This window comes from Pleuronectes platessa, chromosome 19 (genome assembly GCF_947347685.1).
Source record: "Pleuronectes platessa chromosome 19, fPlePla1.1, whole genome shotgun sequence".
NCBI classification, from domain to species: Eukaryota; Metazoa; Chordata; class Actinopteri; order Pleuronectiformes; family Pleuronectidae; genus Pleuronectes; species Pleuronectes platessa.
In genome coordinates, this window is record NC_070644.1 from 10,955,993 (window position 1) to 10,982,373 (window position 26,381).

A 26,381-nucleotide genomic window follows, 5' to 3' on the forward strand; every position below is an offset into this window, starting at 1 on the left:
TGATGATTCAGTAAATTTCCTTTAATGTTCAGTAACGAATACATAAAGCCAACTTTCCACTGGTCAAAAAAACAACCAACACCCTTGCTTTTTTCTACAATCTGCATTAACTCCCAGGTCAGATGGTAGAGATGTTGTCAATCTGTTCCGATCAGCAGTGATGGAGTTGTGACACTTTGGTGAAAGCGCTGATTTGGCAAGATGTTGGTCACGTTTGTGACGTTGTACATGACGCACCGGGTGAAAAAAAAGAAGGGCAAATGGAAAAGGAGTCAATCACCTTTACTGGTTTACACATACACGCGTATACCCTCTAATCCCGGTGTAAAAGAGATGTCAGTTTATGTTGTATCGGTCTGTCCACAGGATGCAGCGCCCAAATAGGTGGGGGAGGCCTTGGAGAAGGGGATCCGCAGTGCACCACCAGGGCAGTGCCGGGAGAGGGATGAAACAGTTGAGCTAGGTCTCCCTCGTCCGTTTAGTGGATTATTGGATTTGGATTATCTGTGTGCACACAAAATTACCCATTAGTCAAAATGTTAGTATGGTCTTTGGGAGGAGCTGGTGTCCACAGTCGCTCGCACTGACCTCACACAATAGAGGAGCAGCACAGGGCTCATAGGAATTAATTAAGAACAAAAAAGATGCACTCTTGGACGTCCATTAGCAGATTGACGTATGTGTGTGGAGAGTAGAATTTACTCAATGTGTAGTGCTTATCATCAGTCACTGTGTGCATGGTGGGGGGGCAAAGAATAAGGGGGAGTTGGGGGAGGGGGAGTTGGGACAAAGCTATTTTTAGCTGGATTCCATGTAGACAGCTGCCGTCCTCCAGAGTGCGAGACCTTTCCTGCACTTCCCATTCTCAGGAGCAGGGACACGAGTTACAACAACTGTCACTATCAGATATTTCTGTCTATGTTTGAGGTTTATAAAAAAATAGATCAAATATATGTTTGTCGACTGTAAATGCTTTTACGGAAGCCATTTGTAAAGTGGGTGCTGAAAATCTCATAAGCTCATCCTCTTTAACTGAAAGCATTACCGACTCATTAACTGCCTGTGTGCTTCTCTAACATCCACCTACCATCACATACATCTGGTTAGGACGGACAGCAATATTCCGATTATTAACCCTATTCTAAATAAGACATTATCTCAGTTATGATGTTTACATGAGTTGCTAATAGAATATTCACTTCATTAAGGAGTTTACGTGTCTACGTAATTCAACGTAAGTTCGAACACTGCACAAGTCCTAATTCGATGATAGAACATCACAGTGCCCAACGTTAAAGCAGCTCTGGATACAGAAGTAAATCCACCAATCACAGCCGTCATTATTACACCTAAGGATTGTGGATATTGTGTTCTCCTTGACATCGAGAATAAAACATGCTTTTCTTAAAACACAGCTGATATCATACAGACTTGTATTGTTTCACAATCATGCACCTTGGGGTAAGTCTACCTTGGGTGGTTAAAATATTATGGCTCATTATAAAAAAAAAATCTCTAGGCCAAAAATAGATTGAATTTGTCCGAGTACGCCATTATTTGGGTTAAGATTATCAGTAAATGCTGTTTGCATAGCAGTGTATTTTTCAGACTGATGTCTTAATCTGGTTAATATCGGAATTATAGGGTCTTTTGTGATCTAGCGCATAATGCTGCGGTTTGGTTTCATTAGCATGTTCCCAGGCAAAGCCAGGAGCTCCAGCCCACTCATCATATCTATAAAAGCCTGTTGAGGAATGTGGATGAGACCACTTCAGCAGGTGTCCACGATGGGTCACGTTATGACCCCGACATTCTACTGCTGCTTCAGAGCCACCGGGACCTCTGCCTTCCCTTCCACCAGAGAGAAGGACGCAAGATAAGGTTGGACAGAGTGACAGTGACAAGCTCCACAGCCATAAGCCGGAAATGTAATTCTGATGATAGCAGCCACATGCCGTCACAACGCCGAAGCTCTGATACGAGCCATAGATCCCCATCAGCATTTCTCCAACAGCCCAATTTAGATGCTGGTGAGTCAGTGAATCCCTGACTGAAGATGTAGGAATGAGCTACATATCAAGAGGGATTTAGCATTAATTAGGGAGCCATCTCAACATAGCCCACAGCTAACTGTTATGCTATTCATGCACTCTCGAATTAAAGCTTTATACAGCAAATTCTCCGATTTTAATTCCTTTGTAAAAAGCAAATACCATGGAGGGTTTTTAACCATGAGAAGGACGAATACAATCCATATCAAAATGCTTTGCTTTACATATAAAAATCAATACAATAATTATGTTCCCCTTTTGCAAGATTATTTCTCAGGGATATAAGGATGAGGATGAAGGCGTTGGAAAAGGTTTCGATTGTGATCAAAACGTTCAGCTGTTGCTTGAATTCATTCCCAGACCATTAAGAAGTCCCTCATGAGGGAATGAGACACATCATGATTAGACAATGTTCACTTTAGTCCTCGATTTTTATGCAAGAAAATTAAACCATAACATGACATATTTACTGGAAAGACAACTCATAATCGATGAGTCGTTATTGTGACGGTTCACAATTAAGCTGTGGTACTAAGAGAGTTTAGAGTAGAGACATTTTGAGATATTTGATTTATTTCCAATTGTTTTGTGTAAAAATATACATAAAGAGGACTTACTGCAAAAATATTAGTTTTTTTATATTAAATCACAATTCCTTTTAGCAAGACTCAAAATGTTCTATTTTGATATATTCTTCATGGGTGTACATTTGACAAATTACTGTTTAGCACTGTGAGGAACATTAGATGCTGTGAACACCTTTCTATATAATCCCATTAAAGACAGTTTAGAGTTTTACTTCTGAACATTTCTCTTTGTACATTGTGATATGTCAAAGTGAAGACATTACAATTTTAAAATGCTGAACAGAAGGCAACATTACTCAGGAGTATGACTGGAACATTGACTGCAATGATACTTAAATCATGGGAACTACATCAATGTATGTTACTACACTTTCAGTGACAGGTCAAATCAAAATGACTATTTGTCAAAGATATTGCTGAGAATCTGTTTTTCCAGGTACTTCTCACTGACTGGTCTTGTTTGTATTGATGTCAAGTTCTCAATACTTGACTTTCTTATTCCCAATAAATATTAAATCCAGATAATCAGCCAAACTCTGCAAGCTGGTTGAAATCTTGTGTTTTTTTCCAAACATTCATAAGTTTCTGTCCAAAAAAAAATATGTGTAAAACTATTTTCTAATTTACTTTATTTACCCCTTGAACCAAAATGCACCACAGTCTTCCCCTGTCTCTCCTCTCATTGTGCGGCACAAAGGACTTGATTGCAGGAAGTACTGTAGCTCATGGAGGTTTAATAAAACTAGCTTCTCCAACTGGCAAATGTTTGTGAGCTTGATCTGGAAGAAGAAATGACAGACAAAGCAGAAAGAGGGAGAGATTACTGAAAGAGTCTCAATGTCCGTTTAAATGTTTGTACTGATAGTACTAATATTGGAAATACCACTCTAATGTGTAAATCAAATACACACAACTTCTTTTTGAAATCAAGTTTAAGGATCTTGATATCAAACATTCCACACTGGATTACAAGGAAATGGGTTTAAAATGCATTACATGTAATGCTACTATATTAATGTGCATTAATGAAATATAATATATTTATCTCAATATGATTTCACATGTCTGTGGAATCAATCCAATCCTTCCTGTGTTCTCTCCTCAGTTATTTAGCAAATATTTGTGAAACAATGAAGACGACTCTTCACTCTCAGCAAACACACACACATTTTTATATAGTGGACGTAGGGCAGGGACTGATAAAGACAAATGAGGCCCGTTTCTCAATCACCTTGCTCGTATCATTTTAAAAACAGGCTTGTGGTCAGAAAATGTACACATAATTGCACCTTATTATTCAAAACTGTTTTAGAAGTCACTTCCCATTGTCTTTCCTTTAAAAAGGTGGAGGCAGCTGAGAAAAAAGGCAGACGGTGTACACGCCCAGAGCCTATGTGAATATTTGCTTCTGAGCCATGGACTGTCTGTTTACATTTCAAATAGCCTATGTTCTACGACTACAGACGTCAGGCTTTCTTCTCAGCATCACATCCCCCTTTTCTTTTTTCATCTACAATGATTCTGTATATCAGCTCCCTGGAATAACTGACAGCAAACTGTTGTACAGAGACTGAGGACTTCAGTTATGCTGACAGTGACTTCTGTATTTCTGATTTCCATCTATTCTGTTTTTGATTTTTTTTTCATTATGTCACATTAAGCATACGCATCATGCTTAATGTGTGTTGGGATGATAAACTGTTTTCTAGTTTATCAGCCCAACCTTTACGTATAGTTATGTAGGAATAGAAGAAATAGAAAAATTCTTTATTATTCTTTAATATTTTTGTTAAGACTCAAGGGTTTGAACACAATTTATTCAAAACAACAGAGTAGTAATTAGCTAAATATATATATATATATATATTTTTTTTAAATAGTTGTATAAAAAGATATTCTGTTTTTGTTCCTTCTGCTTCATAGAATTCAGAGGTTTTCTGTACTCAGGTTCGGCGGTTTGGTGCTGGGAGAAAAAAAATACTTACGAGGATAAATAGCAAAGAAAAGGAAGACAACACAAATGCAAAAAAAGGGGGTGATATATAAGGATTATTAACAGCATGTGAATGTGTCTAATATGCTAAGCCTCGTCTCCACACACACTCCTGCACATTTCACTGTTCATTCCACTGGAACAGACCCTAAGGAACACAGGCTGCCATGTGACACGCAGCAGCAAACAGAGGAAGAAGTAGCAGAAGACAGGGAGGGGTAGAAAGTGGGATTGAGAGATGAGAGAAGAGATGGAGGGATGGGAATTAAAAACCTATCACAAGGTAGCAATTAGGCACAAAGTGTGATGAGCATTAAATAAAACAGGGCTCATTTTAGGGACAGTGACTTGCAACAAGGGTCAGGACCATGAATCATACCTGCAAACACATGATTTAATGTGTTATTTATTTCTTGTAGTGTTTTTATCCATGGTCGAAAGAGCAAGAAAGACCACTTCATATGTTATTTAATAGAGTAAAGCAGAAATAAAGCCGAATCAGACTTTAAATGAATAAAGAGCAGAGAGAAGATGAAGAGGAGGAGATAAATGAGGGCAGATGAGGTGGTATTAAATCTGAAAGGTTCGGAGGAGCAGTGTTGTGGAAGAAAAGACGTGAGCTGCAGCAGAGTTCAAGCACCGCAGGCACAACGCGCTGCTGCCAGGGAGGAGCAGTGAAATGTGGCTCTGCCCACTCACCACGTCACACACAGAGAACACAATCAAAACTCAATGTATAGATGACACTTACTGGTTTGAAGAGCCAAAGGTGTTTCCAGAGAATCCTACAGGATGGAGAAACGTGATTAGCTGTGTGATTGTCGCAATAAAACATTGTAATTGTCAGTGTGGCAAAAGATTAAAAATAATATTAACATTTGACAGCACAAGTTATCTCTGACACATCTGTGTGCTATGTAATATTGATAGTAGTAATACAGTAAAGGGCACCTAAAATGATTTAAGTACTCATTAATCTGCTGATTATATTTTGATAACAAATCAGTCAATAAAATATGAAAAAAAATAGCCAAAAGGGATGTCTTACCATTGCTTGTCTGACTATTTTATGTTGTATGACTTTTCTCACATCATTTCTTGTTCTGTGTAATAAATTATGTTTCATAATTTTATTAGGATTTTAACACAATACATAAACAATGTACTTTCTGTCCAAAGAACACCTTAAATGAAAAAATATGAAGTACGCATAGCATAAACTCTCCAGAGCTGTTATGTGCGATTAATGAAGTGTATTTTATTTTCTAGTCATTTACTATTATTTTCTTTCTCTGTTTTAACTCGTTTCTTCAAGCATTGTTGAAAGTGCTGGCAAAATGCATTATTATCATCATCATCATTATATTTATTATATCAACTACCTAATATTGTACTACTACTACTTATAATAATAATAGATAGTGGGTGTAAAAAAAGTGTATGGATGTCTGGAGAACTGTTTCCTGACTCCACTGAGCTTGTAAACAAGAGGGAAGCTGAAGATGTCTTGCAGTTGTTTCCCTCCGCCAACTTGTTTTTTTAATTCATCCGCTTACACTTATATGTAGCGAAGAAGTTCAAGAAATTCAAGTGTATTTTTCATCACAATTAATGTATTCAGTTTTGAGTTGTGGCAAAAAATGTGTTCTGTGAACTCACAGTGACCTTTGACATTCAATCACCAATGGAATCAGTTTATTCTCGAGTCCAAGTGAACATTTCTGCCAGATGTAATGAAATTCCCTCCAGGTGTTTCTGAGATATCACGTTCATGAGATAGCGACAGTCAGATGGACAGACTAACTGGCCTCAGGCCATGGCAGTCGCCCGCATGGACACATAAAACAAAAACAAAAAAAAGTGTACTGAAAGAGTAGTCTCACCTCCTGCCTGTGGCTGCTGTCCAAACCCTGAGAAGCTGCTGGGCTGAATTCCAAACCCAGAGCCCTGCTGGGCCAAGTTCCCAAATGACGGAGGGTTCTGATTAGCTAGAGCGCCAAAGGACGGGGCGGGGGGAGGTGAGGCAAACCTGAAAACAGAAGCATACACAGAAAATGTGATATGGTAAAAGAAAAGAACCATTTAACAGCCACATTCTACATCAACAATTTATTCTGAGCAAAGAGAAAGAGACTATGTGCAGGATCTATTTATTATTTAGCTCCATCCAAGTCAACATGCAAGCAGGGCAGGAGGTGTCAGATGGTGCGTATGTGTGGGTCAGGGTACGAGAGGATTAAGAGACAGGGGTTTAAGCAGTAATCTCTTCTGCAGGACCAATGCCACACTGAAAAGAGAGAATAAGCAAAACAGAGGAAAAGCAGGAGCCTGTTTAATCTGCAGGCGGCATGACCCCAGAGTGAGATTATCTGAGGAGAATAATCTAGTCCTGCAGAGAGCTCCATAGTTTAGGGCTCACTGGTATCAAAACACGTGCACATGGTGGTCACGCAAAAAATGGGGAGCATGGAGAAATCATTTGAGTGGAAACAGAAGAAAAGCTGTAAAAAAAATAAAGAATTAATACTTTCTTTAGTAAGACATTTCAACTGTGGTAAGGCTGACTGTAAAATGTTCTCCTTTAATGTTGACCTTGTGGTCTGTTGTATTTAACGGTAAAACGTCTGATTTATACATTAACCCTTTCCTGATTTCTCCTCAAACTGCAATCAACTTTGCAGACACAGAAGTGGAAGAGAACAGGACAAATCTAATTGACATCAGACAAGACCCATCTGTTATTAAACTGGCATCAGTGCAAAATTATTAAAAAGACCATAGTATTGATAAGCTCCAATGTTACAGGTTTCGCGGTCAAAAGGGGAAAAACCAAGACAATACAATTCCTATTCGTTATTTCTACATGAACATTATGTAGCACTTTTTATGTCACCATCCCTATTTGTGGTTTAGATACACATTTTCACTTTTCTCAATTCAGATTTTTCTTAGGGGCCGTAGTGCAAGGGGAGGGGCAACTCTCACAGACCTGCTGCAGCATACACGTACACCTATCCACAAACTAATGTTCAAAAGTGTGGTTACACTTCGTTGGGGGGGAGGCTGCTAAACCACAGTGAATGCTGCTCTTCGGTTACTTTGTGTGTTCTGCTTGTGAGATGGTGAGAAAAACAGATGTTCTGATTTTCAAAAAAGCAACTACACGCTACAGGCAAAAATCCCCCCTCCCTAACTGCCACCCTGCGCAAACAGCCTTGTGAGTGGGTGGGGACACTGACAATTTTAAATATTTGCGGCAAAGCAACTACCAAAAAAAACAGTCTTGTGTATTACACTGCTTTGTTACTTAGAGGTTATGCCAAATCAAATATTAATCGCTTTTATGGCTTGAATTTTGTTGTAGGTAACGATTTAAACACTTTTAATAAAAAAAAAGAAAAATGTAAGGATCTCATCAGCAAGCAAGTGAAAGAGAAGCTCAACCTCTGAGCTGCTAAACATCAGCATAGTTCCTCAATGTCCAATATTGTCCTACTTAAATATCTCTGCACAGAACATATACAACAACTTCTTACCCAAATCCTCCCATGCTGGAGGCCGTGGTTCCCTCTCCAAACACTTTACCAGCGGAGGAAACCATGTTGTTGTTGAATGAAGGGTTGGCGCCGAATGACGCAGCACCTCCAAATGCTGGAGAACTACCGAAGCCAGGGGGACTCCCAAACACTGGAGCGCTGCCAAATCCACCTGCAGAGGGGAGACCGATAAATTCGTTAAAATAAACAGAAAGAAGTCGAGCATTGTGGTCCTCATCGTTGTTTCTACAATGATAAAAAAAAAAGAAGTTGCATCACGATGTTATTGTATCGCTTAAGCTCATTTAAATAAATGTCGGTGTGGAGATCTGCTTAGACTCCTGGGTAAATATTACAACATATACATTCAACATGTAGTCTGAAACATGGCTGACTTACTAACAGGGTAATAACAAGAATAAACCAAACAAAAATTGTATTTGAGTCATACTGTCTAATGAGCACTGTTGTGTATACATTTTTGGAACAACATTCTCTGACCGCTTAATAACAGGATGAACACTTCACGCCAACTCGAAGCCTCAGAGGTTGCAGTGCAGAGGGAGAAAGGGCGGACTGAAATTACAGCCCGACGGACAGCAGCATGCTCCAGTAAATAATTGATTGAGATAATGTAACAAGATTACATTCCCTGTACGTGGGCCAGTGATGGGGCATTAGTGTGCTGAGTGGTACCAATAACCCAGTGGAGCCGAGGGATGGCTTGGAGGGCTGCTGCTATTCATCATTCAATAATTTAAAAAAATAAATGTTATATCTTGAAAACCAAATAATCTCTTTGGTTGGGGTTAACATTAATTCTTTATACTTAAACTTGATGCTGTGTAAATTGTTAAACTGTTTGGTGATTGGGTATATGGGAGCATAATGAGCAGTTTAGACCATAAAGAAGATCTAAACAGTTTGACTGTCATTTTATTAAGCACAACAGAATGTAAGCGTTTCCACTTTGTCCAACTTGAGCAGAAATCCACATACACCTACTGCCCTCTTGCAACAATGACGTCATTTCGAGCCAGAGTTTGCCCAGGAGCGATCAGGGGGTGGAGCTGGAGTATTGAGGTCCGGCCGATACAAGCAGTCAACCAATCAGGTAGTTAGTCTAAGCTGTCAATAATGACGTTTTAACCGCGTTTTATAGTATCAAATATCAATCAAAACCAAATTTGCATATCATCATCAGCGTGATGAGAACAACCTAAAATGACAGAAATCATCTTGTAGAAAAATGTATCCATCTACTTTGACTATGCATATTCGGTCCATATCCCCATCCACTAACATGGAGGCGGTGGGGGGCAATGACCTTTACAGCAGCCAGCTTCAAGGGGGCGATCGGGATTCTTTTGCTTTATTTTTAGCAGTCATGTCAGCCAAGAATCTGCCCTTCCTCTAATATGAGTTAGGGGGAAAGCATTTATCACCCTCTGTTTGCAAACAAAGAACAAACCAACAGGTCTGAATGAGTTTGTTACAGTTTAACTTACACAAATAAAAACTGAAAACTAATAAGAATGGCACGACAAGACAAGAGTTTAATCCTCATCCTAGTAAACAGCAGTGCAGTGAGTGAGACCATAACCAAACTACTACATGTTGATAAACAGGGACTCTAACAAAACAAAACATAACAAATCAAGAAGGACAAAGAACAATATCTGCTTATATGCATCATCAGCTGTCCTCGTATGATCTTGGCTGTTACAAAACAAACTCATTCATGTAAATCAATACCTTTTCTAACCACACAAAAACTGCATGAACACCTCAGGTTTAAGTAAATATTCCTCATCGGCCTAGAGTGCAAATACATCTGAAGTCATGTGCACCTTTCTACATACTGCAATTCATAGAAATCTGAACCATATATTTATCATAAGTAGATGAATAAACAATCTCCTGTAAAGACATTACTGCTTTTTTATATCATGTATAGTACACATCCTATGCCAGTGTGCATCAAGGCCATGTACTTCTATCTACTTCCTACCCCCTAAACAGTGCAGCTCTGATTAATGTTGACATTCAAGGTAGTGATCACTTAAATTAAATAACAGCTTAGATATTTAAAAGCTTTTTCTATATTGCACGTCCATCTGATACTTAAAAAATACAACACAACTTTGATTCGTTGCCCTATGACTGAGCAGTTCTGGGAGGGAACGTTGCATCAGCATTGTTCTGGAAGGTAATGATGTAGCATCTGACTACCTGACTTTCTGATCCACTGGGGTGAGGAGATATGGACATTTGCTGTATCTCAGATAATAAAGGAGAAAGCCATGTCAAAATCTGTCTGAATAAAAAAAATTACCTGATTGTATATAACATAAACTATAGTGTCTCTAATGTATCTCTAACTAGTGTCATTCAGATATTGCTCCTCTTAATATACCTGTCCTCCTATCCTGTCCATTCTTATCTCACAATGCTAAGAAAGATGGGAAGAAAGTGTGGAACTGTGGCAAAATTTACTGGGTTCTCTCTTGCACCAAGTTTTGTGGAAATCTGCTGACAAACATAACCTCTATGGAAAGGGTCATAAAAACGATATGGTGGCGGGTTGTACCTGGTTTTGTCGGAGAAGCGAAGGAGCCAAAACCCTGGGATGCGACACTCCCTCCTCCAGTGCTGAAGGTCCCACTGGGTTTCTGCTCACCAAAGGAGGTCTGTCCAAAACCAAAGGCCTTGGCACCACTACTCCCAAACAGAGTGTTGGCACCTAGAGGAGAAAACGGAAGATAAATGCAAGTTTTTTAAAGAGCAGTAAAATGCTTTTGCTTTTTGATTTCCAGTTGGTCTCCACTATGGCACAGGCAAGTGGTAACACTGATGACAGAGTAAAAAAATACTTTATAGATCGAGTTAGCTTACCTGTCTGAGCAGGCTGGCCAAATCCTCCGGTGGCGGGAGGAGCGCCAAATGGGTTCTTGTTGGCAGCCTCCTCAGTGGGTTTGCCTCCCAGGCCACTGAAGAATCCTCCACCAGCTGATGGGCCTGCAGGGTTGGCTGAACCTGAACCAAACACACTCCCACTAGATGGTTGCTGCTGCTGCTGCTGCTGGGAGAGAAGTATTATTCATATGACGTGTCCAGAATGGGCAATACTTTAAATATCAAGACAAAACAAACCAGGAATAATGGATAGTACCTGTCCAAACACACTGCCAGTGCTCGGTTGCTGGCCAAACGAGGGAGCGGCAGAGGAGCAACCAAAGCCTGAAATAAAAATAGAAAAGACATTCCCTGTGAAATCTACACAACTGCAATAGATGCTGTGGAGTTGGTGATGCCATAAACATATCCAATCATCACTAGACAATATTGCTCCCCTTTTCTCCCTCACTGCCACAGAATGAACCGATTATTGAAACTTTGACCCCCTCACCGAGTGTGTAGTCAGGAGCTGGGTGCAACTGCTGAGCTGATACACTGACATCAGCTGTTCATAAAGAAACACATTCCCACTCTGCTCTGGGAATCTAGAGAATCTTGGGGAACGGGACAACTCCCGTCGGGCCACCTTCTCCAATCTCACAACCCGGAGATCCACTCGGACTTGATAATACAAGTGTCATATTTGGATTTAATCACAATAATATGTGAAAGTCAGCCAAATGTGTAAATGCTAGTACACAGCCTCCCTCACTTCCAGTTCCCGTTCTGACATAACAATATAATTTCAGTGGTTGTCAGAAGCCAATAACGTCACCAGTTAGATACGACTTAACCACTTTGAGAAGTTCAAGTCTGATGAGCGAGTGTGACATCACTTTGTCTTCAGCTGACATTTTTATAATGACTTACTGTTTTGAAATTGTAAATCCTGTCTGTGCCATTATTGTAATAGCCATAAAACAGCCATAGGATTGAATTTTTTAAACTGAAGATGCTGTGTTGATTTAAAAATGCCACATAATAACAAGAAAAGATGAGAAAGGTAGAAACATCAACAGGGCTGATAAACAGATATACAGCCAAAAGCAGGTGAAAACTGAGATCTGCCACAGCTTTTATCTCTAATGTCGGTAACAAGGAAATGCATGTATCGTAAACCACACACTTATGTTACCAGATTTACAAAAAGAACAAATAAATGAGGCAACTACAAGGGTTCTCCGAGACAGCGTACCTGCCACAAGGCTAACACTCGATTGGCTAGGCTACAGAAAGTGAAATTACCAAACAACGCAAGAGCAAACAATATGCTAGGCGCAAATGCCCCTGCCTCCAAAGATTAGCACTTTCAAAACTCAAGTTTCAAAGTTTGAGAACAGTTTACCCCAATTACAAGATTTCAAACCTAGTAAACAAACTAATGCAATGGGAGAAGAGTGACAAATTCAATACACAAAATTTGTTGGAGTTTGAAAAGTAAAACTAAAATGCTAAATACTATTTGCAGGGATATTCTTTTTTTTCATCCTATCAACACATTATGCAAGGTTTCAAAACCATGTTTCAATCATGCAAAACATTTATTTTTAGACTTCAGGTTTCCACATACCAAGTTTATTTTAAAGGGGACATATTCCACTTTTGTAGTGCTTCTACACGTTAATTTGGCATCTGGCATGTCTACTGTCCCAAAAACTCTGAAAAAAAAAACAACTCCGACGATTTGTTGTGGTTCCTCTATGTCAGAAACGATACGCTAGAGTGCGTTGAATGGGATTATGACCGAAATAAACGTCATAGTCACACCATGCCCATGTAGAGGGTCTCGCTACATGTCCTGCGACGAGCGAGCTAACGCTAGCGTTGAGGGGTGAGAGAGAGGGGGGGTTCAATCTGAGGAGGGCTGTTTTAGACAGGGTAAAAAGGTGCTGTTTTAAAGGATCCTTGTGGTATTTTGACCAAAATATGTTAGACATTTCATTAAGACCCCAAGGAACCATATCAACTGTGGTAAAATGGGCATAATATGTCCCCTTTAAGTTTTGGAATATGGCGGAATATTCATCCCATACATAACCTCCTTGGTTGAGGTAATTATTCCAGCAGTTGTAATTTACACACCTTAATTGACATTATTCCACTCAACACTTCTATAGCTATAATTTATATCCCAAAGAATGGTTTTATTACTCAGTGGCAATAAATAAACAGTTTGGCACAAGCTGTTTCTCTTTTTTACAACTAAGCCTTGACACATCAGTCCAGACTCGCACTCACCTGAGGACTGTCCAAAGCTGAATCCTGTCGACGAAGACGTGGTGGTGTTACTACCAAACACAGACCCTTGCCCAAATCCCGAACTCTGGCCAAACGCTGGGGCTGTGCTCTGTCCAAACGGTCCCGACCCGGTGTTGCTGTCTGTGTTGGCACCGCCTTGGCCAAACGGGAAGGTACTTGTAGTAGAAGCACCAAAAAGACTTCCTCCTCCCCCTCCTACTCCTCCAGTGGTTGCAATGGTAGAGCTCGCTCCAAAGGCTGTCTGGCCAAAAGAAAAGCCACTAGCTGCTACAGTGTTACTGGCGGGCTGGCCAAAGCCACTCACCTGGCCAAATACAGTTTTGCCAAAATTAGCTCCAGGTGATGCACCAAACCCAGATGAGCCAAATCCTGTGATTGCTGGAGTTGAGGGGGCTGAGGAAGCTGGAGGTGCAACAGGTTGCCCAAAGACAGTGGCAGCAGTAGTTGTTGCAGTGCTCACAACTGTGTGGGTGGGAGTGGTGGCTGTATTGGCAACTGTGTTGATTACTGTTGTGATTCCAATGGTGTGGCTGTCTGTTGTTACAGGAGCAGACTGAGTAAAAATGGAGCCAGGCTTGTCAGAAGAGGGAACCTGAAATGCTGCTGGTACAACCTGGGGGACCGGCACAGCAGAGAAGGTGGCAGCTGGTGAAGTGGACACAGGAGCAGCGTTGGTGGTGTCTGCTGTAGCTTCGATTGTGTGAACAGCACCATATGGTGGTGGAGGGGCGGCTTCAGCTGGGGCAGCGATGAAGGGGGGAGGTTCTGGGGTAGGGGCAGTTGTGGCCAAAGGAGGTGGGGGTGTTAGTGCTGCTGGTGCTGGTGTGGTGTCTATTGTGGCAGCCTCCCCTGCAGAGTCGGGTTCTTCTGGGGCACTGGCGCTCTCTACAATGGGTTCAGAAGCTGCTTCTCTTTCAGGGGGTGGGGTGGCTTCTGATGGTTGGGGTGGAGCTTTTGGTTCCTCTGAGGAGTCTGAAGATTCTACAAGGAGACTGCTGAAAGACGTAGGTAAAGCTGTGGGAGCTGAGCCTGACTGGGGAACAGCGAAAGCTGGCTTACTAGTTGATTCAGGAGGCTTAAACAAACTGCCTGTGGAATCTTCTGCAGACTTTTGGATACCTGTACCAAAGCTGAACTGTGCTGCTCCCTTGCCCATCCCAACTCCACTGTCCCCGAAGGCAAACGAGCCAGCAGAAGGTTTGGCGGAGGCATCTTTGGCTTCTTCTCCTTGGCCCACGCGAAGTCCTGAGAAACTGCCCAGTGTCTCCCCTCCAACTGTCTTAGGCGGCTGTGGCTCTGCCTTGAGGGATGTTGCGGTAGAGGTTGGTATGGCTGCTTCTCCCGGTGGGTTTGGAGGCAGGGTGGGCGAGTCCGTGCGTAGAGCAGGGGACGTGGACTTTGGGACGAAGGAGAATGCCTCGTCTCCAGCCTGGCCGAATCCTATTTTTCCATTTCCACCAAAGGAAAACTTACTCACATCCTTTGCTGGAGAGAGATTAGGAATAACAAAACAGAAAAAGATAAGCACATATTCATTTTACACCCACTACTATATGACACCAATTTGCTCTATTGTTTATTACCTTGTGATATTCCAGCTCCCTGTGCAGCTGAAGCAAAACCGAAGCCTGTGGACCTGCAAAATAAATAATTTAAATCACACATCAATATTGCTCCAGTAGTTACAATGACCAATTAACTGAACGATCATATGCCGTGTATATCGTGGAATCGGGTTAGCTGGTTGCACTAAATCATATTTGAAGGACAATATAACTGTGTTAAATATAGTTTTGAGCTTGTACCTCAAAATGAGAAAAATATTATTAGAATTTAGAAAACATGTACAGAATATATTATTGTATTTATGTCATTGTGACAAAAAAATCTTCAGTTGCATAATGCTTCTTACATATTCCTGATCTGACTTACCCTGAAGCAAAGGAGAAACCTTTGCTGCTGTTTTGATCCGCTGAGCTTGCAGGAGCCGCGGAAACATCAGGTTTGGATGGATGACCTGAAGGAGACAAAGGTAATGAATTCAATCCCAATCAGTCATGGAAGATACAGCATCACCTTAGTTTTACATAAAGCCCAAAGCAAAATATAATCTCAGTTCTGAAAACCAGAGAAGTAAACATGAAAAAAAAATGTTTCCCTACAATATACAGCACACATATTTAAAACAGTCCTTACTGAACACAAAGCCTGTCTGTGGGGTGGTTGTACTTTCAGCGGACATCGTCTGGATGCCTTGGTAAGGATTCTGCAGAAACAGTTTGAAATACACTCAGACCATTGTACATTAATTTGGCAAAATCATCGTAATGCACAACATAACAGACATTATGTCTGTGACTATTATACAATTTAAAGAATTGTTAAACAACTTTCTCCCACAGGTGCAATTAACTTGTTTTTTAGACAGAAGTAGTGAAAAAAAACTTGTGACACAAACTCCTGCAGCTGGATATCAGTGTGTTTGATCTTGTATGGGCCCGAGTTCAGTTCAATGGGATTGACCCATGGATTTGTGCGAGGAGTTCCCCTGTCACCAAACTGTGATTTGTAACATCAACATGGGAAGGCACAGGGGCATTTCACACCCATGTAGTTTTTGGTCTGTCTTCACATACAAACCTATGGGCTATATGCGAATTTTCACATGTTGAAAGTTAAGTAGAGATGGAATACAATAACACAAACATTGCTTTATTTTGAGTATTTAAAATAATGTCACTTAAAAATACACTGAAGACATGTTTTGTGCATGCACCATGCTACTGTAAAAAGTTGGTATTTACATGTTTATTTGAATGAAATGATATGTTTCTAAGAAAATCTGATGAGGAAGTCTCTAGGTAGATGTGGTAGGGGTGGATAAGATAGCATATTCTACATATTGTTTTAGAAATTGTGAAATTGTTTCTGACAACCCTTTGAATATTTAGTGTCTTAGCCATTCAAGTGTGTTTATGACGTTTGCATTTGTGAATAATGTGTTATGTAGGTGTCAAGACTACAGCAACACACAAATGTGAAAAGATGAGTGACAGCCATGTGAGGGAGGGATAAAAGATACTCACTCGTTTAGCCTGCGTGGAAGAAACTGTTGCAAAGAGTTGCGCTGCTGGATCTGGGGAGCTGAGAGAAAAACAGAAAGGGAGAAAGAGAGAGAATAAAGAAAGTGTTCAGGTACAATCAAATGAAATGAGCTACATGTGTTGAAGAAAATTTAAACATTTTCTTCTTGACTGGGAATCATTTAAAGGAATGTCTGAACCCTAACCGTTTGACAGAGGGAAAGAGTTCACCATGTTAATGCTGGATCAGAGAAAAGCCGACGTTCATAATCATCTTACTCTCACAATGCCTTACTTTGCTTATTTGTTATTGTGAGCAGACTTTATTTGGTAAAGCCCCGAGGAGAAATGGTCGAAAAATATCAAGCAATAAAGGGGAGCTCAGTCCAGTGAGGCAGAAAGAGTCGGGGGCCGGAGACAGCAAAGGAGTGCGAGAGGATCATGTACAGAATAAACAGCCAAATGAGAAACATGGAGGAAGTCAAGTAAAGAGGATGATGGCATGAAAACAGACTATTATGCAAAGAACATACAGTCTCCTTGTATTTTTTTGGGCTCCATTCTCCAGCGTCCTGGTTTCTATATTAAACATCTTTTTCATTTAAAATAGACCGTGCTTGTGCTGAAGTAAAAAACAATAAAATATACATGAATAATTACATATTGAGCTATATGTTATAAAATATTTGCAACCGATGTCATGATCAAGGAATCAAGCTGGGATGCAGAGACTGCTAACCTCTGCCGCTCATGTTCATTGGCTAAAAATAGGTGAGTCATTGACCTGACAGATTTATGGTGAGGGGAGACACTAGAAACAAACACTGGACCCCTTGAGGACTCACATTGACAGACTGTCTACTCACTGAATCCAAAATATATGCAAGTTTAGTTAGCAATTACAAACATTAGTCAATGCTATAAATGTAATATGCTTACTATTAATACAGTAAATATCTAGGAGTGATATTTGGACATGGCAGATATATGAAATAGTTCTATATTATTCCTAACTGAATAAAAAGAGAAATTGCAAAATCCAAAGAAACATTATCTGCACCAGTCTTAAAGGTACAAAAAGATAAATCCAAGAAGAATGCAGTAAAACTAGCTGGGAGCAGTCTCAGTCAGTAACTCGCGCATGCAGAATACACATCAATGGACATATGGATAAACCAAGCAAAGAGCTTCTCAAGGCAAAGAAAAGGAATATTTTCCAGTCATTCACCTCAAGCAAATTGTTGGTTCTTCAGCCTACAGTTTTGTCTTCACCAAGAAAAAACCATGTCCAAACACACAGCACCTGAAGGCTGCTGCAGTAAACAACTCAAGGGTTCCAGACATCAGGTAGTCACAGGCAACTGATTTCCATCCATGTACCAAAAACAACTCTTTTTTTTTAGGTTTCTTAGATTGACGAGTGACTTTTGAGCCTCTGAAAGTGAGGGAATATGAATAACAATGGCTCTAAACCACCAACAACTGGTTAATGTAATGTTTTGGTGGAACTCGCACAAACTGTGTCACTTTCTAAACACTTCATGGACCTGATAATTCTGTATAATTTCTGAGTTATACCTGATGATATTGGAAACTTGTACAGGAGACCCTTTCTCCTTGAGCTCTTGAATATTGAGGACCTGAGGGACCGTCTTCAAAGTGGACTCTGTCAAGGAAGCGCCGACAACAGCTGGAACACACAGAGCACCCAGACAGATGAAACTACAGTGTTTATACCAAAAATAGGATACACTAGAATGAGATGAATGTCTCGATGGCATTGTAACTACACCGAAACTTAAAACTTTCAGGTTCACACAGCATGCTCTGTTAGTCTGTGTCTCCCCCTGGTGAATTATATTAGGCACTGCAGCAGGATTATAAATAAACAGCTTCTTATGCAGTGTTGCCTTTAAATACTAAATGATAAATCTTGATCATATTTAAAAGATAGATATTTAAATCAACTCTCGATGGCAGACAGAAACTGGCGACTGTTGAATGTTCTTCCTACCCGTCTTCTGATTGGCATACTGCCTGCGTAGAGCAGCAGTGAATGCGGCCTGCTGGGCGGGGTTGGTGACAGGTCCGGTCCTCTCACCCGATGGGGCTCCATGTTTGACCGTCTTTGTGGCAAGAGCCGTGCTGTCAGGCCCGCTGAGGTTGATCTTATTGCTTGGAACTGAAATATGAACACAGTGAAGCATCTCTACTAATGTTTAATCCCTGTACATCCGTGTTCCTTTGGACATGATGTGAATAACTTACCAGGGCTGGCAATAGGGCTGAGTCCAAAGCCCATAGTCTGTAATTGGTGAATTTTGTTTAGCGGCGTAGACTGGATTGCTCCAAAGCCAGGCTGGATAGAGGGGGTCCTCACGACAGTGGGGTGACGAGGGGTGGCAAGTGCTTGGGGTATAACAAGGAGGGCCTCTGGCTGTAGTTCCTCCTCCTCCTCCTCCAGCTCCAAGTGAGCCGGGTTGGGGTCCAGGGACTGGGACATGGTGGAGGTAGAGCTCACATCATCCAAGTCCTCGTAGTATTTAGGTGAAAGGAAGGCGGATCGAGACAGGTTGGCTGAGAGAGAATACATCAAGGAACCATAATTAATAAACATTTGTGGTATAGACTTAAAACACTTATCTCATTGAAGTACGATAGAATCTTGTAATTTTTGTTGAAGTAAGAAGTCTGTTTAATTCAACAGTCTACTCTTGTTCATATCGAGTATCTCTCTCTCTTTTACTTTATGTTGAGATTGTTTGCGATTCAAGGTTAAATAAATGTTAATGTTTATAAAACCCCAAAATTCAAGCCGTGAATGAAATTTGCAAAAAGAATAGATGAGTATCACTCTTGTTAATTAGGTTTGAGCAAGAGATGTGTACCTGGTGCAGTTGAGCGGACAGGAGGCATCTGCCCCTTTGACAGGAAGTTGCGTAGCTGGGACTGTTTCACTGGTGAGATCTTGACTGATGTAGAAAAACATCAAGTTAGTATTTATTAAAATCAAGTTAATACTTTCTATATACATTTAAAAAAATCATGATTAATACCTGGAGATCTGGATTTGGTTTTGGGAGGTGAAGTGTCCAGTCTGGCTTTCAGGAGTGCATCCCTTAAACTTTCGAGCTCACTTTCCAAACTGCAGTTAAACACAGGAACAACGATTTAAGTTGCAAACAACCAATTATTTTCTGAGAGCTATTCAAAGTGCACTGATACATACATTTAAAGAGAATGTTAACATCCCCTGCAGGCTGCCACACCGACAGAAATGAGTGTCCTCTTTAACTTATTCATGAAGTATGATGATTATGTTATTAGCTATTACACCACCCAGTTATGAAAACAACCGGCTGATTTGAATTTTTTTTTGTCTTAATTATTTAAAAACTGCTCTAGATTAAAATTGTCGTTCACTTGAGGTATGCGACTCAAAATCAACAAAGTTTAACACTTTTATCCACGAGCCTTGCACTCCCCCCATATCACATCCTTACCCAGCTGTTGTTGCTGCAGCATTATTTTGGTTTGCAGTAGCTGTAGTCGTCTTGTTGTAGAGCATCAGTGAACTGAGGTCTTTAACCAATTGGTCCAACCTGTGCTTTTGCTGCTCGATGATGTACAGGTTGTTGGCCAGTGTTGTGAAAAGACCCTCACGCCCTGGCACGGACATGTGTCTGTAAAGAGGAGAGCAAATTATACTCCATCCAAAATCTTTAAGTATCCAAAACACTCAACAACGCAGAAATAGGTTTGCAAATAATTCCCAAACTAATTTCGAGAATAAATTCATAATCTTAGGCATGTCAATCTAGACGGGGAACATCAGAAGACGAGCCTGTGGAATTTGGAGCATCTTATTAACTTATACTAAAGTACATGTTTCACAAAATACTTAATTGTTTGGCTCATCAGCATATCATTATCATAAGTATCGTGATTTGTGCAAGAAACTGTCAATTTTATTCTTGTAATTTTTTGGTGACTCGAAATCTCAGAATTTATGTTCTTTAATATCACCGTAATTCTCAATCCTATTATATAATATTGTCTTTTGTGCTTACTTCAACTTTTTCTTCTTCTCCAGATGTTTCTCCCATTCCACATTCAACACATCGTTGACGTCTTCCACAGCAAATGTGACGTACTGGTAGAGTCTGCGAATCTCCTGCATCCAGTTAAGAATAAAATAAAATATCAGTGATACATTTATACAAGCTATGAGAAACTTTTATTGTACGCTCATGAAAGGATTTGAGTCATCCATTGCTCCCTGTCTCACCTTGAGTCGTTCCTCACTGCGCGGGTCCAGAGGTTTTTTGTAAAGCAGCTGTCTGTTATTGTCATCTTTGCTCAGCTCACTCTGGGTGCTGGCTTCTTCTGCCCCAGCAAAGCCTTCCAATAAGGTGGTCTTCAGAGTCCCAATATCCCCATTGAGAGACTGAGATTCAGAAAAGGGGGAAAAAAAAGGTTGGCCGAGGACAAGACAGAATATGTCGTACAATTCATTCCATAGAGACCATAGCTATGGCACTAAAACAAAACATGCACTGTATGACGGCGCAGTTTTGGACAAAGGTCGCATTATAATTCTGCCGATACAAATGATTTAAGCATCTAAGCTTGGTCCTCTTTGATGTTTTCACTCCATGTGATCAAGAGATTGATAAAATCATTTTTGATTAGTTTGTGCATGTCGGAGCAGGCAAAATAAAAATGTTTCCTTGCAGAGAGATGTTTCTTTCTGTTAAGTTACGAGATTTTGTGTCAGATAAATAAACTATGATAACTTGAGAAATAAAGATGCAAACATGAAGTGCTGTAACAATGATTAGGGCCACTTTAGTCTGTTAAAGGGGTGAAACAACTTTGATTCTTTAGTCTGAAAATGTGTTAAAGGAATGTTTTGTACAGTGCTGCATTCCTGAAGAGGAAACTCTGCACATACATAGACTATATCCATCTTCTGTGTTCCATGGTCTCACCTCTGTAGTTTCCTTGATCTCCAGCGTGAAAATATGTAGGTCCTCTGACTCCTTCCTCAACTCCTTCATCTCCTCGTTGGTGCCAACCTTGAAATCAGCTCTTGCGCTTCTTGCCTTAAGGTCATCCAACTCCTGCTGGAAGTGTGCGATCTGATGACAAGTCAAAGAGAGGCTGAGTTACAAAACAATGAAAGGAAAAATTCACCACACATGTGACCCAGTTACTGGATGTACATATTTGGTATTTGAAACATTTTATACGTGGTGCAATCAAATTTTATTTCATGCGCAAAGTTCCATTCAGTAACCAACTATGATTTTAACATTAAATACGCTGCTGCAGAAGGAACTAAAAGTCCACAGACATGTTACTTTAGTTTAAACTGTCTCACCTCTTCAAATATAGCGGCCATGATGTGATCCGACTCTTTCTTTTGCTGTGGCTGCTTCTCCACGGCCTTCACAGGTGCCACAGGGGTCTATCAGGAGACAGAGATAAAATACATTAAAACCTTCTGTTCAAAGTCAGGAAAAAAAAAAAACACACACACTTTGTTGTCATCTACCTCCAGCAGTTGGATTCCTCCAGCAGTTGGATTCATGATTATACTTTTGATAGAAGCAACTCCTACCAGCACAGTTGCACTGACATCCAACATCTTGTCAGATCCATTACCATGGGAATCTTACGGATTTTATCTCCTCTTTACTTTTCATTGCAGTTTTGTGGTTGTCATTTGCTCATTTTATTTTTCTTTGATCAGTTCACTGCTTAACATGTTAGCTAATTTAAATACAGGAGCAATAAGCTGTCTGAGGCTAATGTGTTGCTAATATGATGTAGCTGGGCAGAGATACCGTTTCTCCTTCTAAAATTAGAGGACAGGAAATAATTGTAGCAAATTTTGTGCTAATATAAATGTTCACACCACAATACCTCTGCTCTCATTTCTTGTTCATGGTGTCTCATCGTTTTCTAATTTGTGATCACAATCATTTCTTTCAAAGTTTCACAGTCTTCCCTTCAAATGTCCAGCATTGCATACACATCTCGTGGAGGTATCCAAATACAATATTTTATAAAGACAAGCTGAAGATGAATGAAAATGGTTGGCATATGTTTTTTTGTCAAATACCATCAAAACAACTAAAATAAATCCATTTGATATGTGAACAGGAAAAACTAATATTTAATGATAAAGAAAACAACCTGTGGAGCTTGGATTCGGCTTTGGGCTGCAGGAGTTGGTTTCTGGACAACTGTGGGCGGCATGCTGGTTTGAACTGGACGCACTGGGGCTGAGGCACAAGCAACAATATTAGATATCACATTCATACTCATGAACACTTCAGAATTAAGGAATTCATTAATGTAAAAAAATAAGACTCACTAAGTACAGCTGGTGGCTTAGCAACTGCGAGTGGAGGGGCGGTCAAACTACTGGAATTGGAGACAACTGGTTTGGGTATTGGAGAAGTGAAGGACAAAGACTGTGGGGCTTGTGCTGGGGTCTCCACTGCTGAAAACCTAAGGAAAGAGAAGTTGGATTTGTATATATACAAACATAAGGAATGTGTCAGTCATTATATCCTCTTTTATCTGATATATCAGTACCTCTCATTCAGATTCATTTTCACTGTGAGTGGGGAGGCGGCAGTAAGGCTGTGAGGTGCTGGAGCTGCTACCGCTGACGGTTTGATGGAAGGGGTGCTGATGGAAAATGCAGAAGGTGCTGAGGGAGTATCAGAGGGAGGTTTGGAGGCAAAGGAAAAGCCTGCGGATCCTGAGCCAAAAGGCGTGGATCCCCCCAGGGAGAAAGCTGAAGGGGCTGAGGGGGCGCCGGTAGATGGGACAGAGAAAGAGAAGGCCGACGAGGACGTTGTAACAGGAGCCGTCGTAGCAAAGCCGAACCGAGCAGCGGCGGAAGAGGCAACGGGAGCTGCAGGAGTGGGAGCAGCTGCTGATGTTAGGCCGAGGTTTTGGAACACGGCTGGGGCAGATGGGAAGGAGGCAGCAGCTTTTGGTGGTTGGGCTGCCACAGAACCTGTGAATAAAAGGAATATGAAGTGCCATTTGATCTCATCACATGTTAGGCAAGTTTGGTCTAATTTTAGGAGCACTTGAAATTAGCCTCAGAGATTAGAATAAATCCACATTTTTCATGGTGGGTTAGATGCAACCACATTTCTATCAGACTTCAAAGAAGTTTGTACAAATGTTAACGAGCCTCTTTCTGCATTACTTTGGATTGGTTGAAAACACTGGCCTTCTAACGTCATAGAAGAGAAAGCATTACACAGTGTTGTCAAATCTGACTACACGATCAAAACAAGATTAGTCTCATTCCATTCATAATAGGGAATGTAAAATGAAAAAAGATTGAACAACAACTAATTGTTAGATATTTTTTTTAACTTTTCCACAAACAGAACAATCAACAGAAACAGAAACATTTAAACAATTATTCGTATTAATAAATTGTACTTTGTTAGCAAAGACTTTCCAATTGTTTTCTGCCGTCATCACCACTAGACTCAAACCCAAAACAACGTCTGGGTTATATCTTATGAATTTTAAAGGTTGATCTGAAAATGATCTAGTTAAATAATCCTGTAATTTGAGGGTTCACAGACATAAGGCATACTTGTGTAGTATTAAGGGATGGGCAATCGGGTGAGTGAGAAGAAACACACAATAGCCAATGAGAGTGCGCTGACAGAAAAGCGCCATAGACAAGAAGTTGCATACTTCGGCAGCCTACAACATAAATACGACTTTAGTTTTCTGTTCATGGGATAGTGACGACAGTATGAGTGGTTTCTAATGTGGCAACAGAAAAGTGCAGCCAGCTGATGATGCCGGCCGTCCATGTTTGTTTGTATTCTGAAGTGACGTTTGATCTCGCACGTTTCTGTGAGTTTCCAAGTCTCTAGAATCGCCACTCAGAAATCTCTAATCAGTTTGTTTAAAGGGTGTCATCATGCGATCATAAAAGAATACAAATCGGTTACATCTATTGTTATAATGTCTGTAGTTTCCCACATTTAAAAAATCATTAAAGATTAGAAAATCCTCTAATTTGTTGCAGGCATAAGGAGGAGGATACTAAACGCATAAAAACAAAATGTATCACGTGTTTGATGGTATTGGTGACCAAGTTAGTCAACAGCCTATGATGGCAGAACACCAGGAAATGGAAAAACTGGAAAGCACAACTTAACTATCACATGAGGAAACATATCATTGAGAGGTGTGATTATGAATCACCATGAAACCCTCTCGACAATGTTTCACACTAAAACATTACCGGATGTCTTACCTAGCTTGGGCAGTCTCTCCCCCTCCAGGGGGAGCGGGCTGGGGCCTGAGACCAGCTGCTTCGCACCAGGGTTGAGATTGAGCAGCGCAAACGGGCAGAGTAAACCCTCTGTGGATAGAATGAGCATTGTGGGCGCTGGTGGTAAGGTCTTCTCTTCAGCTGTGAGAGGAACAGAGGGAGGAAAAAGATACTCAGAGTTAAATTGCATTCATGACATACAGCAAAAAATGTTCACAATTTCACACAAAATACACATAACACTTACACACACTAACTCCATCTTTCTATCATGCATAACTCCCCAATTTCCTCCTTCTAAAACACATTTTCCACAGAGCACAGAATCAGAGTGAAATCTCTGCAGCTCTCTGGTGGGACACTTTGCACACAGATTATTAATTGAGAGCCATATCCATTGGACGGTAATAAGACTTTTGTGAGAAATTTCGATCTCTGCACAGCTCCCAATTCACACCGCTGCACAAGGGAAACGATTAGCAGCAAGTGTTGTCTGCTCTCTATTGGTTCCTCTGTTTGTGACTACAAAATGCGGTTTGTCACTTCAATCATTAAAGTGTTGACGGCATCTGAGCACAAACACTGTATGGAAGTTCTGTATTTATCCCATTAACTTTGGTCCATTCTGGCCTTCAGGCATTCAGATCAAATCAGCAAGCAGCGAGTGTTCTGCTGAAAAAGAGCTGCCGAAGGTCCCAAAAACTCCTTCCTGTTCCTCACACCTTGGCTACATTCACTCTATTAAATATTTGTTTTGAAAATGCCTCATCTCTGCTATGGATACACCTGATGTCCACACGACTCTGAAGTTTTGGAGCCGCTAAAACAGACGGATTGGTCAGGCTCCTATCACATGAGCATCTTCCTTAACCAGTATAAGCCTCAACTACCAGTGTAGAATGCAACATGTATAATCGATTACAAGTGCTACTGACCCTGTTGTCTTTGCTAACAGCTGTCCATTTAAATTCTACATTGTAAAAAGAAACTGTTTACATGTGTTGGAGACAAGCTTTTATTCCTTTATTGACAAGCTCTCTCTCCAAGCAACAACCAAATGCTTCCCGTTTAACCTGGCACGCGGATGCACAGTGTACACGAATGGTCACAGTGTACACGAATGGTCACAGTGTACACGAATGGTCACGCCATATGCGTTTTCAGTCCCGTTAGTATGGACAAGGATTCAAATGAGTACAGAGTCCACACCTGTGTGGACAGAGATCACTTGAAACGTCGAAGTATGGATGTAGCCAAACTTTCCAAAGTCATGCAGGGTGTAGTGGGCTGCAGACAAAAATGGAAAATCCAGGCTGAACCATGTAAATGATAAAACTGAATATTTGCATCCTACATTAATGATGCGTTAGTTAGAGTTGATACCAGTTGCTTCAAATACATAAGTAATGTATATAGAACACTTTGTCCTGGTTGTTCCCTCCACAGCTTCGTCTCATCACAGCAGTGGCTGTTCTTTCTCAGTTCACCTCAGTATTGGATTACTTACCTCTAACTCAACTCTCTGACAACTTCATTTTGCAACTACTCTATATTCATCCTATTACCCAAGTATATTGGTATTATA

The 26,381-nt window shown here is 40.6% G+C and overlaps 1 protein-coding gene across 8 annotated transcripts in view; it reads right to left on the reverse strand.

Annotated features, from left to right (window-relative positions):
• Positions 1-26,381, reverse strand: part of nup214 (nucleoporin 214) — a 32,339-nt gene continuing 5,958 nt past the window's right edge. The window contains exons 11-37 of one of the 8 annotated variants that reach the window (XM_053410786.1): positions 24,779-24,937; positions 23,074-23,503; positions 22,850-22,986; positions 22,669-22,757; positions 21,851-21,937; positions 21,459-21,608; positions 20,756-20,914; positions 20,538-20,641; positions 19,971-20,150; positions 19,524-19,612; positions 19,356-19,439; positions 18,736-19,044; positions 18,482-18,649; positions 18,046-18,157; positions 16,471-16,528; positions 15,581-15,650; positions 15,317-15,401; positions 14,968-15,020; positions 13,364-14,869; positions 11,340-11,407; positions 11,063-11,243; positions 10,758-10,910; positions 8,168-8,339; positions 6,515-6,660; positions 5,383-5,416; positions 3,275-3,417; positions 1-504 (exon numbers count right to left, since the gene is read on the reverse strand). In XM_053410786.1, coding sequence (XP_053266761.1) covers positions 3,381-3,417; positions 5,383-5,416; positions 6,515-6,660; positions 8,168-8,339; positions 10,758-10,910; positions 11,063-11,243; positions 11,340-11,407; positions 13,364-14,869; positions 14,968-15,020; positions 15,317-15,401; positions 15,581-15,650; positions 16,471-16,528; positions 18,046-18,157; positions 18,482-18,649; positions 18,736-19,044; positions 19,356-19,439; positions 19,524-19,612; positions 19,971-20,150; positions 20,538-20,641; positions 20,756-20,914; positions 21,459-21,608; positions 21,851-21,937; positions 22,669-22,757; positions 22,850-22,986; positions 23,074-23,503; positions 24,779-24,937 — 4,820 coding nt within the window. In that variant the 3' untranslated portion in view covers positions 1-504; positions 3,275-3,380. Of the gene's footprint in view, positions 505-2,453; positions 3,418-5,382; positions 5,417-5,679; positions 5,735-6,514; positions 6,661-8,167; positions 8,340-10,757; positions 10,911-11,062; positions 11,253-11,339; positions 11,408-13,363; positions 14,870-14,967; positions 15,021-15,316; positions 15,402-15,580; positions 15,651-16,470; positions 16,529-18,045; positions 18,158-18,481; positions 18,650-18,735; positions 19,045-19,355; positions 19,440-19,523; positions 19,613-19,970; positions 20,151-20,537; positions 20,642-20,755; positions 20,915-21,458; positions 21,609-21,850; positions 21,938-22,668; positions 22,758-22,849; positions 22,987-23,073; positions 23,504-24,778; positions 24,938-26,381 lie in introns of those variants that run through there. The other 7 variants (XM_053410784.1, XM_053410783.1, XM_053410781.1 and 4 more) reach the window with 7 other exon arrangements.